Genomic DNA, 20,000 nt, shown 5'->3' with positions numbered 1-20,000 from the left:
AGTAATTTCTACAATGTCCATACGTCTCCTAGGAATATGACAACTGCTGCATTATCATTGACCTTCTGCGGTTTCTCGAACGCACAAGCCAAACTCTAATATGCTCACTTCAGATTTTTAATCTATATTGTTGCTCACAGTTCACCAGTAAATCCTCTCCAAGAATTAAATAAGTAGGATTGATGCTGTTTGTCATGACTCAGAGACTGCAGTTTGCTGGCATTTATTAAGTTGCCGCTGGTTGGAGTTATAAACATTTTTCTGTTCATGACATACATCATCCTCATCGCCACCACCACCACCTTCGACATGACTCTCATTACAACAACAATGGCCACCACCATCGCCCCACAACCAATAATGCCTTTTCCTATAAACTGTATATCCAATGCTTGTTATTTTAACTGTTGTCCATATGTAACATTGATCAGCTGTATCTGTTCTCAACCGATGCCCAAGATTCGCTGACCTTATCGAATCTTAATGTATTTGCAGTGTTGGCCTTCTCCCCACCTTGCATATTTTTCTCTTGTTACACAGATTAATACTTCAAGACCTACACTAATTGTTTCCATGCAAATCACTGAGAGCAATCTTTTAATTCCAATGAACAGTTTGTAATTTTATCACAAACAGTCATTGTTAATCTATTTTTTATTAGCCAGTAAAACTGGTAAAACTGTTAATCTACTGATGGTATGTAAATCAATCTAATGTGCAAAAGAAAATATGACCAATTTTTGAAATGAAGTTTGCAGAGATCTAAAATTGTACCCAAATTTTGGGATTTTAGAGAGAGAGAAGGAGGATGGGAGAGAGTGTATTTGTTTGGTTTATTAATGTATTAAAAAAGTATAGAAAACATTTACTGAGAAAGGACATACTATAGATGTCTCTTTTATCTCTTTTACTTGATTCAGTCATTTGACTGTGGCCATGCTGGAGCACCACCTTTAGTCAAGTAAATCAACCTCAGGACTTATTCTTTGTAAGCCTAGTACTTATTCTATCGGTCTCTTTTGCTGAACTGCTAAGTTACGGGGACGTAAACACACCAGCATCAGTGGTCAAGCGATGTTGGTGGGGGGCACAGACACATACATATATATATACATATATACGATGGACTTCTTTCAGTTTCCGTCAACCAAATCCACTTACAAGGCTTTGGTCGGCCTGAGGCTATAGTGGAAGCCCAAGGTGCCACGCAGTGAGACTGAACCTGGAACCATGTGGTTTGTAAGCAAGCTACTTACCACACATCCACTCCTACGCCTATGTAGTCATAATTGATTAATTCAAAAATATGTTTATAAGTAAGCATTACATTTGACCAAGTAAGCTGAATGCTAAAGGGTTAAAGCTGACAGTGACTTTATTTCTATTGTGTGGCCTGCGTGGTAAGTAGCTTGTTTTCAAACACATGGTTCCGGGTTCAGTCCCCCTGCATGGTAACTTGTCTTCTAAAATAGCTTCAGGTCGACCAAAGCCTTGTGAGTGGATTTGGTAGACAGAAACTGAAAGAAGCCCATTGTGTGTGTGTGTGTGTCTGAGTTTGTTCCCCCATCACCGCTTGACAACTGATGTTAGTGTGTTTATATCCCTGTAACTTTGAGGTTCAGCAAAAGAGACTGATAGAATAAGTACTAAGCTTACAAAGAATAAGTCCTGGGTTGATTTCTTCGACTAAAGGTGGTGCTCCAGCATGGCCACAGTCAAATGACTGAACCAAATAAAGGAATAAAAGAATAAACCAATGACATCAGGAAAGAACCCCCCCCCCAGGGCAGCTCTTACCACAACAGGTACAAGACAGGCATCTTTGTAAGATGAAACTTTTGTTACTGTTGTTGTGTGTCTCACAAGCAGACATATTCAAAAGTGTTCCAGTTGTGACTATCACAACTTTATTTTGGATGTGGCTTTATGTTAGGTGATGAAGGGTTAAAATATAATAGCAAAACAGAGGAACAAGTGTCTTGCCACAAGGGAGATAGATACATGGTTACCCCATTTGGAAAAGAGAGCAAATAGTGGTGAAGTCATGTCAGGGCATACCCAGTGGTTTATACACAATTACATCATATTATCATCATGTATCTTTCTTTGTTCAAGATGGTAGGGTGTGGTTTGAAGGACATTTGGTAGGTATTTCTAGAAGGTCAGCTAACTTACATAGTAGCTTCTTTTTTTGGATTATTCTAAGATGGTTTCTTTTTAAGAAATTAATATTAATACAAATCCATATATTTCTTCTTCTTCTAAAATTCAGTGTTCATACTTGCTAGTTCACCTGTAGTCAATAGCATGGCAAGCCATGAGAGTTCAGTGATGCTGATTTGCATTTGTTACATCATATAAAGGATATTATTCAGTGGTTTCACACACACACACACACACACACACACACAAATTCTCTGCTAGGTTATTAGGCTTGTTACATACCAGTAGCTGAAATATTTTATCAACAAAATCGATTTTGAATTTATAATTTTTTTATTTTTTTATTTTACCTCTGAAATTCAGTATATAAATACACATCCTCTCTACCGTCCTCCTCCCCACACTCCCCCGCCCCATGCCCACATTCAAAGATAAACTTTTGTAGATTACAAGACTCATGGCATACCAATAGTTGAAATATTTTATCAACAACATTGATTTTGTATACAGAATTCTTCCCCCTCCCTTTTTCTTTACATCATCCCACCCCCACCCCATTCTCTTGAAATTAAGAGGAACCTCAATGTAATAAGCAAATGTCATGCAGAAGATGTCTTAATTAACACAGAACTTAGTCTGCTTTGTTACCGAGAAAAGCATTCATCCAAAAAGCACTCACCCAAAACGCTTTCAATAAACTCTAAATCTATTGACCAACCCATGCCAGCCGGAGAAAAATGGACGTTAAAACGATAACTGTGAGGGTGAATAAATCATTAGTTTATAGCTCTGTTTTGCTACTGCAGTGACTGCTTGTTAATGTTACTGAGATTTGATATACAATTGTATCTCTTTTCAAAATATAACATACAGCCTGAGCTTCTTCTCCTTCACTTCTCTCTTTCTCTCTCCCCACTCTCTCTCTCTTTCTCTCCCTCTCATGTTTCTATGTTGTTGTCAGCTGTTATTTGAAATGAGTTTATCAAAAATAAAAACAAAAAAAACAAAATGTGGGGAGATATGAATTCAATAACTAAGTCCAACCAGATAATGTTCTCTTCAATAACATGTGTTTAATATTGCTGTCTAGAATTATTACATTTTGAGCAAGACAGGCCTGATATATTGGCTTTAGTTGGCATAAGCAATTCCAATGTACGTTCATTTCACAGCATACATTTATTGTAGCTGTGTTGTTATAACATTGATATCGGAGAGCTGTATTGTAATATTTCATTTCATGAATTCAGATATAAAATTTCTCTTTTAGATAATTTTATACACATTTCAGGGGTGTTTTATAATATAAGACAAATTTGTACTATACTAAAACTAAATTCCCATTCTCCACTCTGTCATTAAATAAATTTCTTTTTCTCTAAAATACATAGATGTACCTTTCAGGTTTTATTCTCTATGCTCGATCTATTTGTCTTCTTGTTTATTATTTATTTATTTATTTATTTATTTATTAGGTTTTGAAATTTTTTTTTATGCAAATGTAGTCTTACATGTTAGCTACAAAATTTGCATTCATTTATTATGAAAAAATTAATAACAAAAAAGTTAAAAGCCTTTGACATTTTTGCTCATTTTAGCCAATCAGATGCCTCCATTATCAACATATTCAAAATCGCAATTTCCACATGGAAAATTTTTAAAATGAATTAGGCATGGTATGTGGTGGGAAGAGTATTTATATATATATGTACACACATACACATATATATATATACATACATACATATGTGTATATATATATTTATATATATATACATACATATCATCATCATATATGTGTACACACACATATATATATACATATGTATACACACACACATACACACACACACATATATATATATATATTTATATATATATATATATACATACATACACACACACATATACATACATGTGTATATTTATACATATATACATACATATATATGTATATGTATAATATTGTATATTCGTACGTGTACTTTAAACAGTTTCCATTGGAGTATTAGCTACAAAAATGCTGATCAAGTCAGCTAGATAATTTTGAAACCCTTTAGCGTTTCTTTAGCAAATTATGTTACACAGATGAATAACATAAATTTTAAATGTCAATTGGAACTGAATTTTTCTTTATTTGCATAGAACCCATCTATGGACAAGTTATGTAGAAAGAAGCACAAGAGAAAAAAAAATTTCATAGAAATATTTTTAAAACTTACTGTTATCAGTTTACTCATATTTCAACACCATAACTGATGGCTTTGCGTGTTTGACATGGCTGACTTCAATTTCGGTTAAAAAAGGTTATATGTTTACTTTCTTCAACAATTAAATTGAATTTAGTTTCTACATGATGGAGCTGTGTATATGTTAAAAGTGAAAAAAAAAGAAAGAAAGCCTTTTTTTTATTTATTTATTTACACTCTTCCAAAAGTGTAGATATGATTGAAGCAGACCTTGTTCTCATGCTTCTAAGGCAATTAATACTTTATCTACTAAATTGGAACAAGAGACTTTAGAAATCTACCTGCATAAATGAACACACACATTAAAAGATTCCATACATTACAAAAATTACATAGATATACACATGCATCTTTTGTCAAGGAATGTTTCCAATGTATTTAAATAGACACTCCTTGAATTCATCAAAGCCTTTCTTTACATCTTTTCAACCTCATCACACATACCTACATAGCCACACATCTCGCAGTCTTCTATTCTATTATTTTTCTCTTCTTCTTGCTTTCCTTTCATTCTCTTTCCTTTTTACTCTGCATCTTATATCATCCCCTGATTCTCTTCTTTGATTTTTATTTTTTTACATATATTTTTTACCTTTATTTCAGTTATTCTCTTTAGTATTTTATTCTTTTGGCATCATTTTATGCTTTATCTATTCTTTTCTGTACTGAATGTCACAGCATAAGAAAAACTTTGTCAATCTCAGGGGTGAGCTGAGTATAACATTACACTACACTACAACTAGAAACCTTTAATTACTAAAGGAAACCTTTAATTATTAGTCAGAGATCATTTTAAGAAATCTAACATATAAAGAATCACAATATTTATCTTTTATGATGACAAAATATAGCTTTATATTGTCTTTAAGTCTATAAAAGTGGAATTCATCTAGTTATTTAGCTTTGAACACAGAGAAGCAAGGAAGTACTGGCCAGGTACCTTTCCAGAAGGAAAGAATAAAAAAACAGAAACAGATTTTGAGAGGGCTCTTCCTCACTTTTCAGGCCTGAATGCAGTATTGATCCAAAATGCAAATTTCTCACAGAGGCTCACACACACAAATATATACAATGGACTTCCACACAGTTTTTTGTCTACCAAATTCACTCACAGGTTATTGGTTGGCCTGAGATTCTAGAAGAAGACGCACAAGGTCACTAGCATTAGCTAGAGTGTGTGCCGTCCAGGGCAGCCCTTCTGTTTGCCACCCAGGACCCCACAAAAAACACATATTGCCTACAGCAGACCCAAAAGTGCTGTCCTTACCCCCCACATCCACCCCAGCTATGCCAGTGCCCAAGGTGTCACATAGTGGGACCGAACCCAAAACTATGTTATTGCAAAGTGAGCCTCTTAACCACACAGCCATGCTTTTTATATTTGACATTCTTTTTTTTTTCAATTTCAAATGTAATTCAAATGTAATGTTTAAGAGTGAAACCCATTTTTCAGAAATATGTAAAGCATTTAAAAGAAACAAACTGAAGGGGTGGAATATTTGGTTCATAAGGGAACGGTGAGGGAGATGTAACATGATAATAATAAAAAAATACACTGGCAGCTGAAAGTGAGGGATCCTCACTGCAGTTGCTTGACTGGCTGGAAATTACAACCAAATCACCTTCAAATTACACATTACTGCCTTAACCCTTTCATTACCAACCCAGCTGAGACTGGCTGGCTCTTTAGTTTAAATGTCTTGTTTACATAAGTTTTGAATTCAAATCTTCCACCAAACCTTAGTCACAATTTATGTTCCTAACACTAGCTGAATGATAATGAAGATATTTTACTAAATTCTTTTTTATATTTAAAATAATTAGAAGAAACACAGAGCATCCCAAAATAAATGCAGTAACGAAAGGGTTAAGAGAAAAAGGATAAAGTGGTTAATGTAGGCACAGGTATGCAAAAAGATGAAACAGTCAGATGAAAAAAATGAAAAGATGAAATAGGTGCAGGAGTGGCTGTGTGGTAAGTAGCTTACTTACCAACCACATGGTTGTGGGTTCAGTCCCACTGCGTGGCATCTTGGGCAAGTGTCTTCTGCTATAGCCTCGGGCCAACCAAAGCCTTGTGAGTGGATTTGGTAGACGGAAACTGAAAGAAGCCCGTCGTATATATGTATGTATATATATATGTGTGTGTATGTTTGTGTGTCTGTGTTTGTCCCCCCTAGCATTGCTTGACAACCGATGCTGGTGTGTTTACGTCCCCGTTACTTAGCGGTTCGGCAAAAGAGACTGATAGAATAAGTACTGGGCTTACAAAGAATAAGTCCTGGGGTTGATTTGCTCGACTAAATGCGGTGCTCCAGCATGGCCGCAGTCAAATGACTGAAACAAGTAAAAGAGTAAAAGAGTCATAGCTGGAAAGCATTTAATCATAGATATATTCAATTGCAGTTGATATGGGGGCAAAGCAATATCAACTAAATACAATATATTCAATAGTTACTTTGTTATGAGTGCAAAACAATGAGTGTAAAAAAATCCCATTGGATTCCTTAGAAAATAGACATTGCTTTTTTAAGATGAACTAGAGACATGAAGAGAATCAGCTGTAATTAAGTGAAGGCTTGATGATAAATAATAAATAAGTCATGTTTGCTAGAAGTTATATTTAATTTTATGATAGAAATAATGAATTTATAGTAAAAGAGTGCTCAGGTGCACTGCAGCTCATCAGAAAAAGTAAGCAAAACTTCATGAACAGAACACTGAATATGCACAGGAAGTGATCAGTGAATAAATGCATTGGAAACACTCCTTGACAAAAGATGCATGTGTATGTCTGAGTAATCTTTGTAAGGTATGGATTCTTTTGTGTGTGTGTGTGTGTGGTGTGTGTGTGTGTGTGTGTGTATGCAGGTAGATTTCTAAAGTCTCTTGTTCCAATTTAGTAGATAAAGTATTAATTGCCTTAGAAGCATGAGAACAAGGTCTTGTGTTATTTATTTAAGATCTGCTTCAATCATATCTACACTTTTGGAAGAGTGTAAATAAATAAATAAAAAAAGGCTTTCTTTCTGTATTTTCACTTTTCACTTTTATACATAGCTCCACCATGTAGAAACTAAATTCAATTTAATTGTTGAAGATGGACAGAAAGAAAAACTGCTACATCTTCTTTTGTAGCTCAGGGATAAATATGATGTTTCAACAACTTATTCTGTTTGGGAGCTGCTTTCTCTGCTGGCAGAAATGTTAGCGTGCCGGGCGAAGTGCTTAGCGGTATTTCGTCTGTCGCTATGTTCTGAGTTCAAATTCCGCCGAGGTCGACTTTACCTTTCATCCTTTCAGGGTCGATAAATAAAGTACCAGTTTCGCACTGGGGTCAATGTAATTGACTTACTCCCTTTGTCTGTCCTTGTTTGTCCCCTCTATGTTTAGCCCCTTGTGGGCAGTAAAGAAATATATATATAAGTTGCTTTAGTCTTAGCCTAACTATGAACTGTACTGAAAACTATTAAGTTGCTTAGACCAGCTGGCTAATAATAGTAAATAGGAGATCATGTTACTTATGTGACATATTTCAAAGTGGAAATAAAATGATTCAGGGCTGAGAGCAAGGAAAAGGAATTTGAAGAACCAATATTTCTACTTGTAACGAAGGATTTCTCCCTTTATACAGAACAGAGGATATGTGAAGCATATGTAACGTGTTTAATTCTATTTGATAAGGAAGCGTGAGCCATGAATGCAGTAGATCTCCAGTGATGAGGGAGAAATAAATTGCATATGGTCTATTGAATATGAAATAGTTTACAAAGAAAGCAATTTGTATTCAAAGACATTATACAATGTATACAGAAGACCTGACTGCATAGTTATAGATGTGTAATATATTTAAATGATGCAGGTTAAGTGAAACATGTAAATTGAAGGTGCATTATGACCTCAACAGAAGCAAACTGAAGAGATGTAATCCCAAAAACATTTTGCCACACAGAAAAGCTATGATAAAATCAAAAGGATTTGAGAAGTGCTATACACACAGTACTTACTTTTGGAGTGTGTGGAGGCGCAATGGCCCAGTGGTTAGGGCAGCGGACTCGCGGTCATAGGATCGCGGTTTTGATTCCCAGACTGGGCGTTGTGAGTGTTTATTGAGCGAAAACACCTAAAAGCTCCACGAGGCTCCGGCAGGGGATGGTGGGGATGTACTCTTTCACCACAACTTTCTCTCACTCTTACTTCCTGTTTCTGTTGTACCTGTATTTCAAGGGGCCGGCCTTGTCACTCTCTGTGTCACGCTGAATATCCCCGAGAACTACGTTAAGGGTGCACGTGTCTGTGGAGTGCTCAGCCACTTACACGTTAATTTCATGAGCAGGCTGTTCTGTTGATTCGGATCAACCGGAACCCTCATCGTCGTAACCGACGGAGTGCTTCCACCACTTTTGGAGTTTATGATTTACAAGTTTATAACTTGATGAGAAATTATAGCAGAATGACTTCCCCGCAAGCAAGTGGATGAATACACCTGGAAGCTAAATAGTGTTGGTAAGAGTCAGCAACCCCTAGTTTTCCTTGCCTGGTACCATCATATTTGCTTCAATCCATTGTGCCATTCTGTTATCAGCAAATAAACATTAGTGAGTCATCTAAGATTGCTTTACTTTGCAATTAATTTTTATCTCTTTTCTTCCTCTTAATGAGTCCTTGATCAATGGGCAATAATTAACAAATTATATCATGCAACCAAGAATTACCTATATAGGTGATCTACCTAACCCATGTTAATATGGGTAAAAGAAAAAACTGGTTACTCTTTTACTTGTTTCAGTCATTTGACAGCAGCCATGCTGGAGCACCACCTTTAGTCAAGCAAATAGACCCCAGGACTTATTCTTTGTAAGCCTAGTACTTTTTCTATTGGTTTCTTTTGCTGAACTGTTAAGTTATGGGGATGTAAACACACCAGCATTGGTTGTCAAGCGATGCTGGGGGGACAAACACAGACACGCAATCAAATACCTGCACACATACATATATATATATATATATATATATATGTATATATATATGTATATATATATATATTATATATATATATATATATATATATATGTATATATATATATATATATATATATAATATATATGTATATATATATATATATATATATATAATATATATATATGTATATGTATATATTATATATATATATATATATGTATATATGTATATGTATATATGTATATATGAGGGGCTTCTTTCTTTCAGTTTCTGTCGACCAAATCCATTCACAAGGCTTTGGTCAGCCCGAGGCTATAGTAGAAGACACTTGCCCAAGGTGCCTCACAGTGGGACTGAACCCAGAACCATGTGATTGGTAAGCAAGCTACTTACCACACAGCCACTTCTGTGCCTAGTTCTACATTATAATGTTCTACAAACATTTATATGAACTTAATTGTAACCTATAGGTGAGCATTTCATAAATGTGCATTTGTGACTAATGATTTTACTTCAGTTTTGCAGTTCATTTTTCACCCAACATTTTCATAAAAAGAAGTTATGACTGAAGCAAGTTAAAATATATCTTAAAATTGTCTGGTATTTCTCTTATAGAATAATAGTACAATGTTTAAAAATGCCATAGTTCTGTATGACACATGAAAGTTTTGTGTTCAAACTCAACCTATGGATATATTGAATTTATATAGGAATAGGATAGTTAAAAGTAATTGGAGTTTGGATTAATCAAAGGTTTGTTGAAAATATTTAATTAAAAAAAAAAGATGGCATAAATGATAAAGATTGCTATTCAGTAAAATTTGAATGTTTGTTGAACTATTTTACTTTCTTTATACTGCTATATTCTAGGCTTTGGTTTTTAATTAGAAGTTACTTAAAGTGGAATGTCACTTCTATTTCATATTCAGAAATCTAAAAGTAAGGAGTGGCTGTGTGGTAAGTAGCTTGCTAACCAGCCACATGGTTCCAGGTTCAGTCCCACTGCGTGGCATCTTGGGCAAGTGTCTTCTGCTATAGTCTCGGGCTGACCAATGCTTTGTGAGTGGATTTGGTTGATGGAAACTGAAAGAAGCCCATCGTATATATGTATATATATATATATATATGCGTGTGTGTGTGTTTGTGTGTCTGTGTTTGTCCCCCTAGCATTGCTTGAGAACCGATGCTGGTGTGTTTACGTCCCCATCACCTAGCGGTTCGGCAAAAGAGACCGATAGAATAAGTACTGGGCTTACAAAGAATAAGTCCCGGGGTCGATTTGCTCGACTAAAGGCGGTGCTCCAGCATGGCCACAGTCAAATGACTGAAACAAGTAAAAGAGTAAAGAGTATATACATTGCTCTCTGTAAAATGATTGACAAATCAGAGCAAACAATCAATGTTGGGTCAAGAGAGTGTCCTGATGAAGACATGATAATTTCCCTAGTATGGCTGCTATTATGAAATGCACTCAGTACACTCTATAAAGTGGTTGGCATTAGGAAAGGCTTCCATCTGCAGAAACTATACCCTATAGAGGTGGTGCCTGAGAACTCTACCCTATGATCCTCTCAGGAGTAGTGAGTGGTGAAGATGGATGGATAGACTTATATCAGAGAAGCAGATTCAGTACAGCAGTAATATAGTGCATAAGGCGGCGAGCTGGCAGAAACTTTAGCACACCGGGCGAAATGCGTAGCCGTATTTCGTCTGCCATTACGTTCTGAGTTCAAATTCCACCGGGGTCAACTTTGCCTTTCATCCTTTCGGGGTCGATTAAATAAGTACCAGTTACGCACTGGGGCCAATATAATCGACTTAATCCGTTTGTCTGTCCTTGTTTGTCCTCTCTGTGTTTAGCCCCTTGTGGGTAGTAAAGAAATAAGTAATATAGTGCATACCCTGTAACAATAATCACCATTTGTCACTGGTCCTTCAACTCCTCATCATCATTGATCCATGCTGCCATGGAAGCTCTTCCTAATGCCAAGGTTCTAATGAGCTGCAGGACAATGTTAAGCACCAATGTCGGCTTTGGCATAGTTTCTACAGTTAGGTAAGGGCATCCAGCTGCAGAAAACATACTGAAGTACAGTTCTTAAATGAGCTTTAATTCTAAACTCTAAAAGTTATATTTAGGATCTTGAAAGCTGGTAGCAAATCTACTTTTATCATTCTTAGTTCAAAACAAAATATTATAATGTAGAACTAAAAAGGTTTGACAAAAAATGTAAATAAATAAAATTTAGAGAATGTTTACAGAAATGTATAATGCATGAATACATTACACAACCATAATAATAATAATAATAATAATAATAATAATAATAATAATAATAATAATATAATAATAATAATAATAATAGATGTTTGTTTATGTGTATTCATTAACATGCGTACACATGTTCATTGTATTGATATATACAGACACACATATATATATATATATATATATATTCATATACACACATGCGTCCCCATATACATACAGACATATATCGTGTGCACATATACATGTACTCATATATGCAGTCAAAGACATATATATATATACATAAATATATACATATATATATACATAAATATATATATATATATATATATATATATATTATATATACATAATATATATATATATATATATACATACATGAATATATATATATACATATATATATATATACATACATAAATATATATATATATTATATATATACATACATAAATATATATATATATATATATATATATACATAAATATATATATATATATATATACATAAATAAATATATATATATTATATATATAATATATATATACGCAGTGAGTGTACTGACAGGCATACACATATCTGTTGGTGCATATATATATATATATAATGCACATGCATAGTATACATTTATCCAAATATAATTTAGTTGCACACAAAGAATTATGCTCGTATCTGTATGCATAAGCATATATATAGGAGTTTATAATTCTTTATGTGGAAGGGGATAAATGTGCATATGCATGTGCCTGTATATTGCAATTTTCATACACAAGCGTGGTGCACCCCCCACAACCACCACCACCACCGCCCCACAACCCCTACACACACACACACACACATGCAAATACATATCAACACACGCATAAATACATATCAACATACACACACACATGCATGCACAAACACACATACACATGCACACATTGATGAGTCTACGTAGATGAAAGAATAACTCTGACATTACATCCTCACACACACACACACACACACACATGTGCGTGCACACACACATACACACAGATACACACACACACACACATGCATACAGATTCACATGCATATATAAGTATGGTTGGATATATTGTGCATATAGGATAATAGACTGTCGACTTTTATCTTACTTTGAAATATCTTGCTTTTGCTAATGGTAGTAAATATGGTTTCTACCTCAGTAGATCCGTTGCTAATCTTCTGTTCCGCATTATTCCATAGTAATCCTTATCTAGCTAGATCAGCTGCTAATCTTCTATCCAGCATCATGCCAGAGTAATCTTCTTCAATGGAATGTTGTAATAAAAGCAAAGCTACTGCACCTAGACTTACACGGAGATGGTTAACTAAGTATGGCACTGTGGCATTTTATAATTCTTATGTGACACAAACATAAATAATCCCATGCCATTCCACAAAATCTTTCTTCCTGAAAGTTCCAGAAAACTAATTTGCCAGGTACTCTGACAATAAATTGTGTTCCTAAATTGTACAATCCTTACCTACCCTCACTTCTGCTTTAAATACTTTGTTTAATGCAACCACACTTCACAACTGGCCTATTTTTTTTTTTTCCCCCAACTAATGCATCTCCGGAAACTCACTATGAATTATGTTTCTAATATCTAGAGTTCATTTGACAAGACATGAAGTGGGATATTGAGAGGAAGAAGTGTTATTGTTTGAACTGTAAACAATATATAACTGGTTTAGTGAAGTCGTGTGGTCTTGTGGATAGTGTTAGGTCTATGATTGTTAGCATATAAATTTGGTTTTCAAATTGAGCAGCAGAATATGACAACTGAGAGCAGCTGTTTGAATGTTGGTGATATGGTACAGCCAACTGGGCACTGAATTTCTTTTTGGTGACAGTAATTTTAAGGGTTGGAGGCAAATACACATGTGTGCACAAGCACAGAGATAAACTCATACACAAAAAAATAGATAAATAGATAGATAGATAGACGGACAGACAGACAGAAGCCTTACAATTTATTAATTGAACATAACTGACATGCATATTTTCCCTCTCCTCATTCATATTGTGGGACTGAACCCGGAATCATGTGGTTGGGAAGTAAGCTTCTTACCACACAGCCACACCTACACCTTACACACATAAACACTGAGAGAGAGAGAGACATTAAAACATCCGATGTCAAATAAGTTCACTGAGCCAATGGTGGCAAAATCTAGCCCAAGCCTCTGAATATACACAGCCAGAGGCATGGTCAAACTTGAATGGAGCCGCTAAATCAACTGACCATGTAGAAGCTCCTTCATTGGCTCATTAAAATCAAACAATCTTCTCAAGTAACCAAATCATTTTTCCTATTTTCTTTTCAGAACTTTTAAATCTCAGCTTAGCCACAACACACTTCATGCAACAAGTAAAACAGACCCAACATTATAATGTACAAATAAAACATTTTCTTTTTTCCACAAATTTTCATAATTTCTTTTATCTATCAAGTTTGTAAAACCACAAGCATAGCCGGGTGGTTAAGAAGCTTGGTTTGCAACCATATAGTTTGGGGTTCAGTTTCATTGCACTACATAAGCACCGACCAATGCCCTAACTCTGCACCAACCAATGACTTTGTTAGACAGAAACAGTGAAAACCTCTGTGTGTGTGTGTGTGTGTGTGCGTGTGTTTGCGTGTGTATTTGCATCTGTCGCTACCATCTTTGACAACCCTTCATGATGATGCCCCAGTACGGTTACAGTCCAACAACTGAAACAAGTAAAAGATAAAAATAATAAATGAAGTTTTGAAAAACTTTATTCTCTATTTTAATTAAGGTTATTTATACATCATATAAGATCATATGTATGATAGTCAATAAATTGTAATTTTAATTAACTAAATTTGATTCTTATCCAAAATTATTGATCCATATTTACAATAATCAATAGGAAATTTTTATTTCTTCTCATTCAAGGAATCTGAAATTTCATTCCCATCCTGAAAAAGGCAACACAAAATCTACAGCAAAACCTGAGAGATCCCTCAACATCATAAATCATGACAGGAATCAAATATGCTTTGAAAAAATATTAGGGACTAATTTCACGAATTTGGCATAAAGCGAAGAATTTCAAGAGATGGAGTTATTTAATTACATCGACCCCAGTACTCAACTGGTACTTATTTTATCAACTCCAAAAGGACAAAAAACCAAAATCAACCTCAGAAGAATTTGAACTCCACAAACAGCAGGAAGAAATGATGTTAAGTATTTTGTCTGATGCACCAATGGCTCTGTCAGATCATCACCTTAATTAACATCTTAAATATAAAAACAGAGAAGAATAAATACAACCATTCTATCAGACACACTTAGTATTTCTTTGCAGTGGTTTTTTTGTTGATTTTTCTGGGAGAAGAGCAATTTTTATTTTGATAAATATTTTATTACCATTATCCAAAGAAAACTTCATTTAACCCATACCCTAAAAATAGTATAAGAAAACGTCCCCACAAAAACCACCAATGATATCTTGCATTGGTCACTTTAGCTTGAAAGATCTATTTCCCAGCCACATTGACTTCGAGGTTCACTTGTTACCAAGAGTCTTGGACTAGCTGTAAAGGAGGAATAAGAGGTGACCAGAAGGTTATCAAAAGCTGCTGGGAAAGCAAGCCAAAACACATGGCTCGAGGGAAACGATGAGTGATGTGGCAAGAACAGACACTGAAAATGGTAGGAACAGCTGGCCAAGAGTTGCAACCTCTGTCTCAACAAAGCTCATGCTGTTATGTGAGAGTTTTGTTGCAACTGGTGGCCCCAGGCAGTTCTGGTATCATGGTGGAAAGAGTTGAAACATCTATAGAGCTGCTTCTCTGCCAGATGAAACATTAACTCCTACATTTGGAGACAGAGTACAGCAGCACCTTCGGCATACAAGTATTTACCTTAGAAGAAGAGCAATTGTCATAGAACAAAGAACCCAGAATACCAGAAGTCACATCACTGACTGCCACATAAAAGAATCCGAAAATCAAGGACTTTCCCTTAGTTGGCTTCTGTTCCTTATGAATTCAACAATGTCTTAATTTCTTGGAGAATTAACTTCAAAATATAATGATCTGATTCTCGTGTCAACCCAGTTGAAGCATGAATTGTATTTGATAAAAAAAATTAAGCTTAATGAAACGAATTTTGTGGGCGTGTTTGACTCAGTTTTCTCCAATTATGTTTATAAAGTTCATTACAGGCTTTAGTCATATTTTATAGGCAAATACTCTGTCTAATTCTAAACTCCTTTATTAGATTAATTGCACTTCTTCCAAAGTAACTAAATTAGTTGTGAACATTTACCAGTTTATCATATAAGTTTCTAAATTTAACACATTTAGTTTCCACACTTAATTGACTGTACTTAACTTTAGTAGCATGATAGAAAATGTTGCCTTTTCTGTGCTGTATTGGATTAAAATATTTCAGATACTCTATATTTTGCATGTGTATTTGTGTATGTACACAAGTCTATTTGACACTATGTACTTCATTGCTTGCTTAGTGGTGTTGCTTACAGACAGTTTGATTTGAAATGTAAAATTTCAAAGGAAGATATACAGCTGTATTTTGGCAGTAGAATATATACCAAGTCTGTATGAATCACATTAAGGATCTTACTGTAACTAACAACATTAATGTGTATTGTGAGGTAACAATGTCACTAGGGACTTTGCATAAAGGACCAAATTGATTAAACTGATCTTGTAAAAAGAATCCATACATGTAGGCATTGGCATGGGTATGTGGTAAGAAGCTTGCTTCCCAACCACGTGGTTCCAGGTTCAGACCCACTGCATGGCACCTTGGCCAAGTGTCTTCTACTGTAGTCTCAGGCTGATCAAAGCCTTGTGAGTGGATTTGGTTGACAGAAATTGAAAGAAGCCTGTCTTCCTTCTTTCCTGAGCGTCCAATAATACTATACTTGTTCCACATCCTCGCGTTGTTGCGTTTTCTCTTTGTGTTTTCATATTTGGATTAACTTTTTCCCTTCTTTCCTGAGTGTCAAATAATACTTTAATTGTTCCACGTCCTCGCGTTGCTGTGTTTTTTCTCTGTTTTCTTGTTTAGATTAACTTTATATATATATATATACATATATATGTATATATTTGTGTGTCTGTGTTTGTCCCCACACCATTGCTTGACAACTGATGTTGGTGTGTTTATATCCCCATAACTTTGTGGTTTGGCAAAAGAGACTGATAGAGTAAGTACTAGGCTTACAAAGGATAAGTCCTGGGGTCGATTTGTTCAACTAAAGGTGGTGCTCCAGCATGGCTGCAGTCAAATGACTGAATCAAGTAAAAGAATAAAAGAATGCACATTCTGATTTTACCATTTTCTTTCATGCAATATATGTTCACCAGTTACAACTACATAATGTTGAATGGGCCAAGAAGGAAAGGGTGCAGGGCTTTGTGTGGTAAATTGACCTGTTAGAAATAGCAGTCAAATATCCTTCAGGTCACATCCCTGTAACCCTACATAAAGTAAAAACACAGTGGTTAATTTAGTTCACATAATTTACAAACTTAAAAAAATGATGAGATGGTCATGGCTGGAATGCTTTTGATCATAGGCCTGCATGATCAGAACTAACCTGGGGGGTTAATGCAACAACTTAATATTTAATGTACAGTGACAATTCTTTCGTAATCTGGCAATAGTTGGTTTAGTTTCACTTATAGTAATATTGTGACATTGGAACTGTAACAAATGTAAATACTAGAGAATAATGTTTAAGTTTCTAGACATAATTTGTTGGGGAATATGGAGGAGTTACGATGCGTGTTACCACATTCCATTTCTTTCTCTCTCTCTCTCTCTCCCTCTCACACACACACACATACACACACACATGTTTTAGTAACCTTTGTCTTTGTTCATTATCAGATGCCTTTCGTCTTTCAGCACCTGAATATTTTTGACTCGGCTGCAGTCCATTTCTAACACAGGATCTCACAGGATCAAAGAATCTTGTGCAATATGATAATAGTAATACAGTCCTTAAAAGCACAAATGCTTGGCAAATGTGTTTATATTTAAAACTAATGTTAGTAATAACAACCATATTGTTATTCAGACACTTTTATGTTAGGCTGTTTGAAATGTTAGGGTTCATATTGCTAACATCTTTGTAAAGCATTTTACAATTCAGGATGGCATTAGAAATGCAATTATCTAATTTGTTAATCTCTCAGGTTGATTTACTTCAGATGAGATATCCATATTGCTTCTGAACAATATTTTCAATGTTCTCTTCTGTGATCATGCATAGAAAGAAGACTTTAGTCTATACCTGACGCTTCTAAGCTAATACCTTGTTCATGTCATGTGGTCATATGTAAATGTATAGAAAACAGAGTAACAGAAGATATTTGTGAGACACCATAATCTCATGGCCTATGCCAGGGGCGTAACCAGCCCATTATTGTGTACCTTTTCCTTCTTTGGATACTAAAACTCTGCTTGCAAAGACCTGTTGAGGCAAGCGAAATCAATCAAGAGCAAAATCAAAATTAAATTCGATGACTGGCATCCGTGCTAGCAGGGTGCAAAGAGCACCAAACGAGCGTGATCATTGACAGAGCGGCTCACCGGCTTCTGTGCCAGTGACACATAAAAGGCACCATTCGAGCGTGATCATTACCAGCGTTGCCTTACTGGCATTTGCGCCCGTGCTAGTAGGATGCCAAGAGCACCATCCGAGCATGATCATTGCCAGACCAGCCAACTGGCTTCCGTGCCAGTTTGCACGTAAAAGGGCACCATTCGAGCTTGATCGTTACCAATGTTGCCTTACTGGCACCTGTGTCAGTGGCACATGTAAAAAGATTCGAGCAAGGTCGTTGCCAGTACTGCCTGACTGACCCCCGTGCCGGTGGCATGTAAAAAGCACCCACTACACTCTCGGAGTGGTTGGTGTTAGGAAGGGCATCCAGCTGTAGAAACTCTGCCAAATCAAGATTGGAGCCTGGTGCAGCCATCTGGTTCACCAGCACTCAGTCAAAATCGTCCAACCCATGCTAGCATGGAAAGCGGATGTTAAACGATGATGATGATGATGATGATGAGAGTACAATCAGAAAAATAAAACATGAGGAAAATACTGGGAAATTAAAATTCATCTTGGAAAACAATTAAACAAAGTTGTAAACATTTGTCAAGTAATAATAGGCTACAAGATCGGAAGAGATACAAGTGAGTCAGTTCATGTTTGTCTGTGCATGGGGTGTGTCGCTAATGATAGTGGATCATTGAAGTTGTTGAATTTTGTAGCTGAGTTGCCTAATTTTCCTGTGACTAGTTAGTTTAAGCTGTGACTAATTATATCACCATGGTCTGTCTAAGAAAAGGTGCCAAAGACAAAATCCTTAATGACATTCCAATGACATGGTGTTTATCTCAATTTGTTGAGGTTGTTTACAAGATTCTAACAAGTTAAGCATCTGCTGTAGCAATTGTGTTTTCACTGGTTAGCCCAGTCACAGGTAAAAACAAATGCTTAATTTGCTTAATATATCTACCTGTTTCTTTATTACCCACAAGGGGCTAAACATAGAGGGGACAAACAAGGACAGACAAAGGGATTAAGTCGATTACATCGACCTCAATGGATAACTGGTACTTATTTAATCGACCCCGAAAGGATGAAAGGCAAAGTCGACCTCGGTGGAATTTGAACCCAGAACGTAACGGCCGACGAAATACCGCTAAGAATTTCGCCCGGCATGCTAACATTTCTGCCAGCTCGCCGCCTTTATGTATCTACCAGGGACTTGAATGGTTAGTTGCTTGCTAACATCATCAATTTCAATCAAAATCCTATTTTGATGTTTCCAGTTATTTTCACAGCAGAACATAATGATTTGGGGTTCAATTCTTAGGCAGTGACTTGATGTTTTGGACTCTGCTTATATTGCTGCTACAGTCTCTAACTACAAATGTGTGTCTGCAACAAAGAAAGATTACCTGGCTGAAAGAATTTGATTAATGCAACCAAACCAATTCAGAAATATTTCCACACAGAAGTATGATTTTGTTGAATAGCTATGATTCTGCTATAATGTCTTATATACTCTTTTACTCTTTTACTTGTTGCAGTCATTTGACTACGGCCATGCTGGAGCACCGCCTTTTAGTCGAGCAAATCGACCCCGGGACTTATTCTTTTGTAGGCCCAGTACTTATTCTATCGGTCTCTTTTGCCGAACTGCTAAGTGACGGGTACGTAAACACACCAGCATCGGTTGTCAAGCAATGCTAGGGGGACAAACACGGACACAGAAACATACACACACATATATATATATATATATATACATATATACGACAGGC

The 20,000-nt window shown here is 35.7% G+C and overlaps 1 protein-coding gene across 12 annotated transcripts in view; it reads left to right on the top strand.

Moving 5' to 3' along the window:
• Nucleotides 1-20,000, top strand: part of LOC115219531 (protocadherin-17-like) — a 146,355-nt gene that overhangs the window by 40,740 nt on the left and 85,615 nt on the right. For 2 of the 12 annotated variants that reach the window (XM_029789718.2, XM_036509232.1), the window contains one exon: nt 14,583-16,513. The exons of the other annotated variants lie outside the window; for them this stretch is intronic. In XM_029789718.2, the coding sequence (XP_029645578.1) occupies nt 14,583-14,609 (27 nt within the window). In that variant the 3' untranslated portion in view covers nt 14,610-16,513. Of the gene's footprint in view, nt 1-14,582; nt 16,514-20,000 lie in introns of those variants that run through there. 12 annotated transcript variants of the gene reach the window in all.

Source organism: Octopus sinensis, linkage group LG14 (assembly GCF_006345805.1).
Source record: "Octopus sinensis linkage group LG14, ASM634580v1, whole genome shotgun sequence".
Classification (NCBI taxonomy): domain Eukaryota; kingdom Metazoa; phylum Mollusca; class Cephalopoda; order Octopoda; family Octopodidae; genus Octopus; species Octopus sinensis.
The sequence above is the reverse complement of the archived record's forward strand: the minus strand, read 5'-3'. Positions and strand labels throughout refer to the sequence as shown.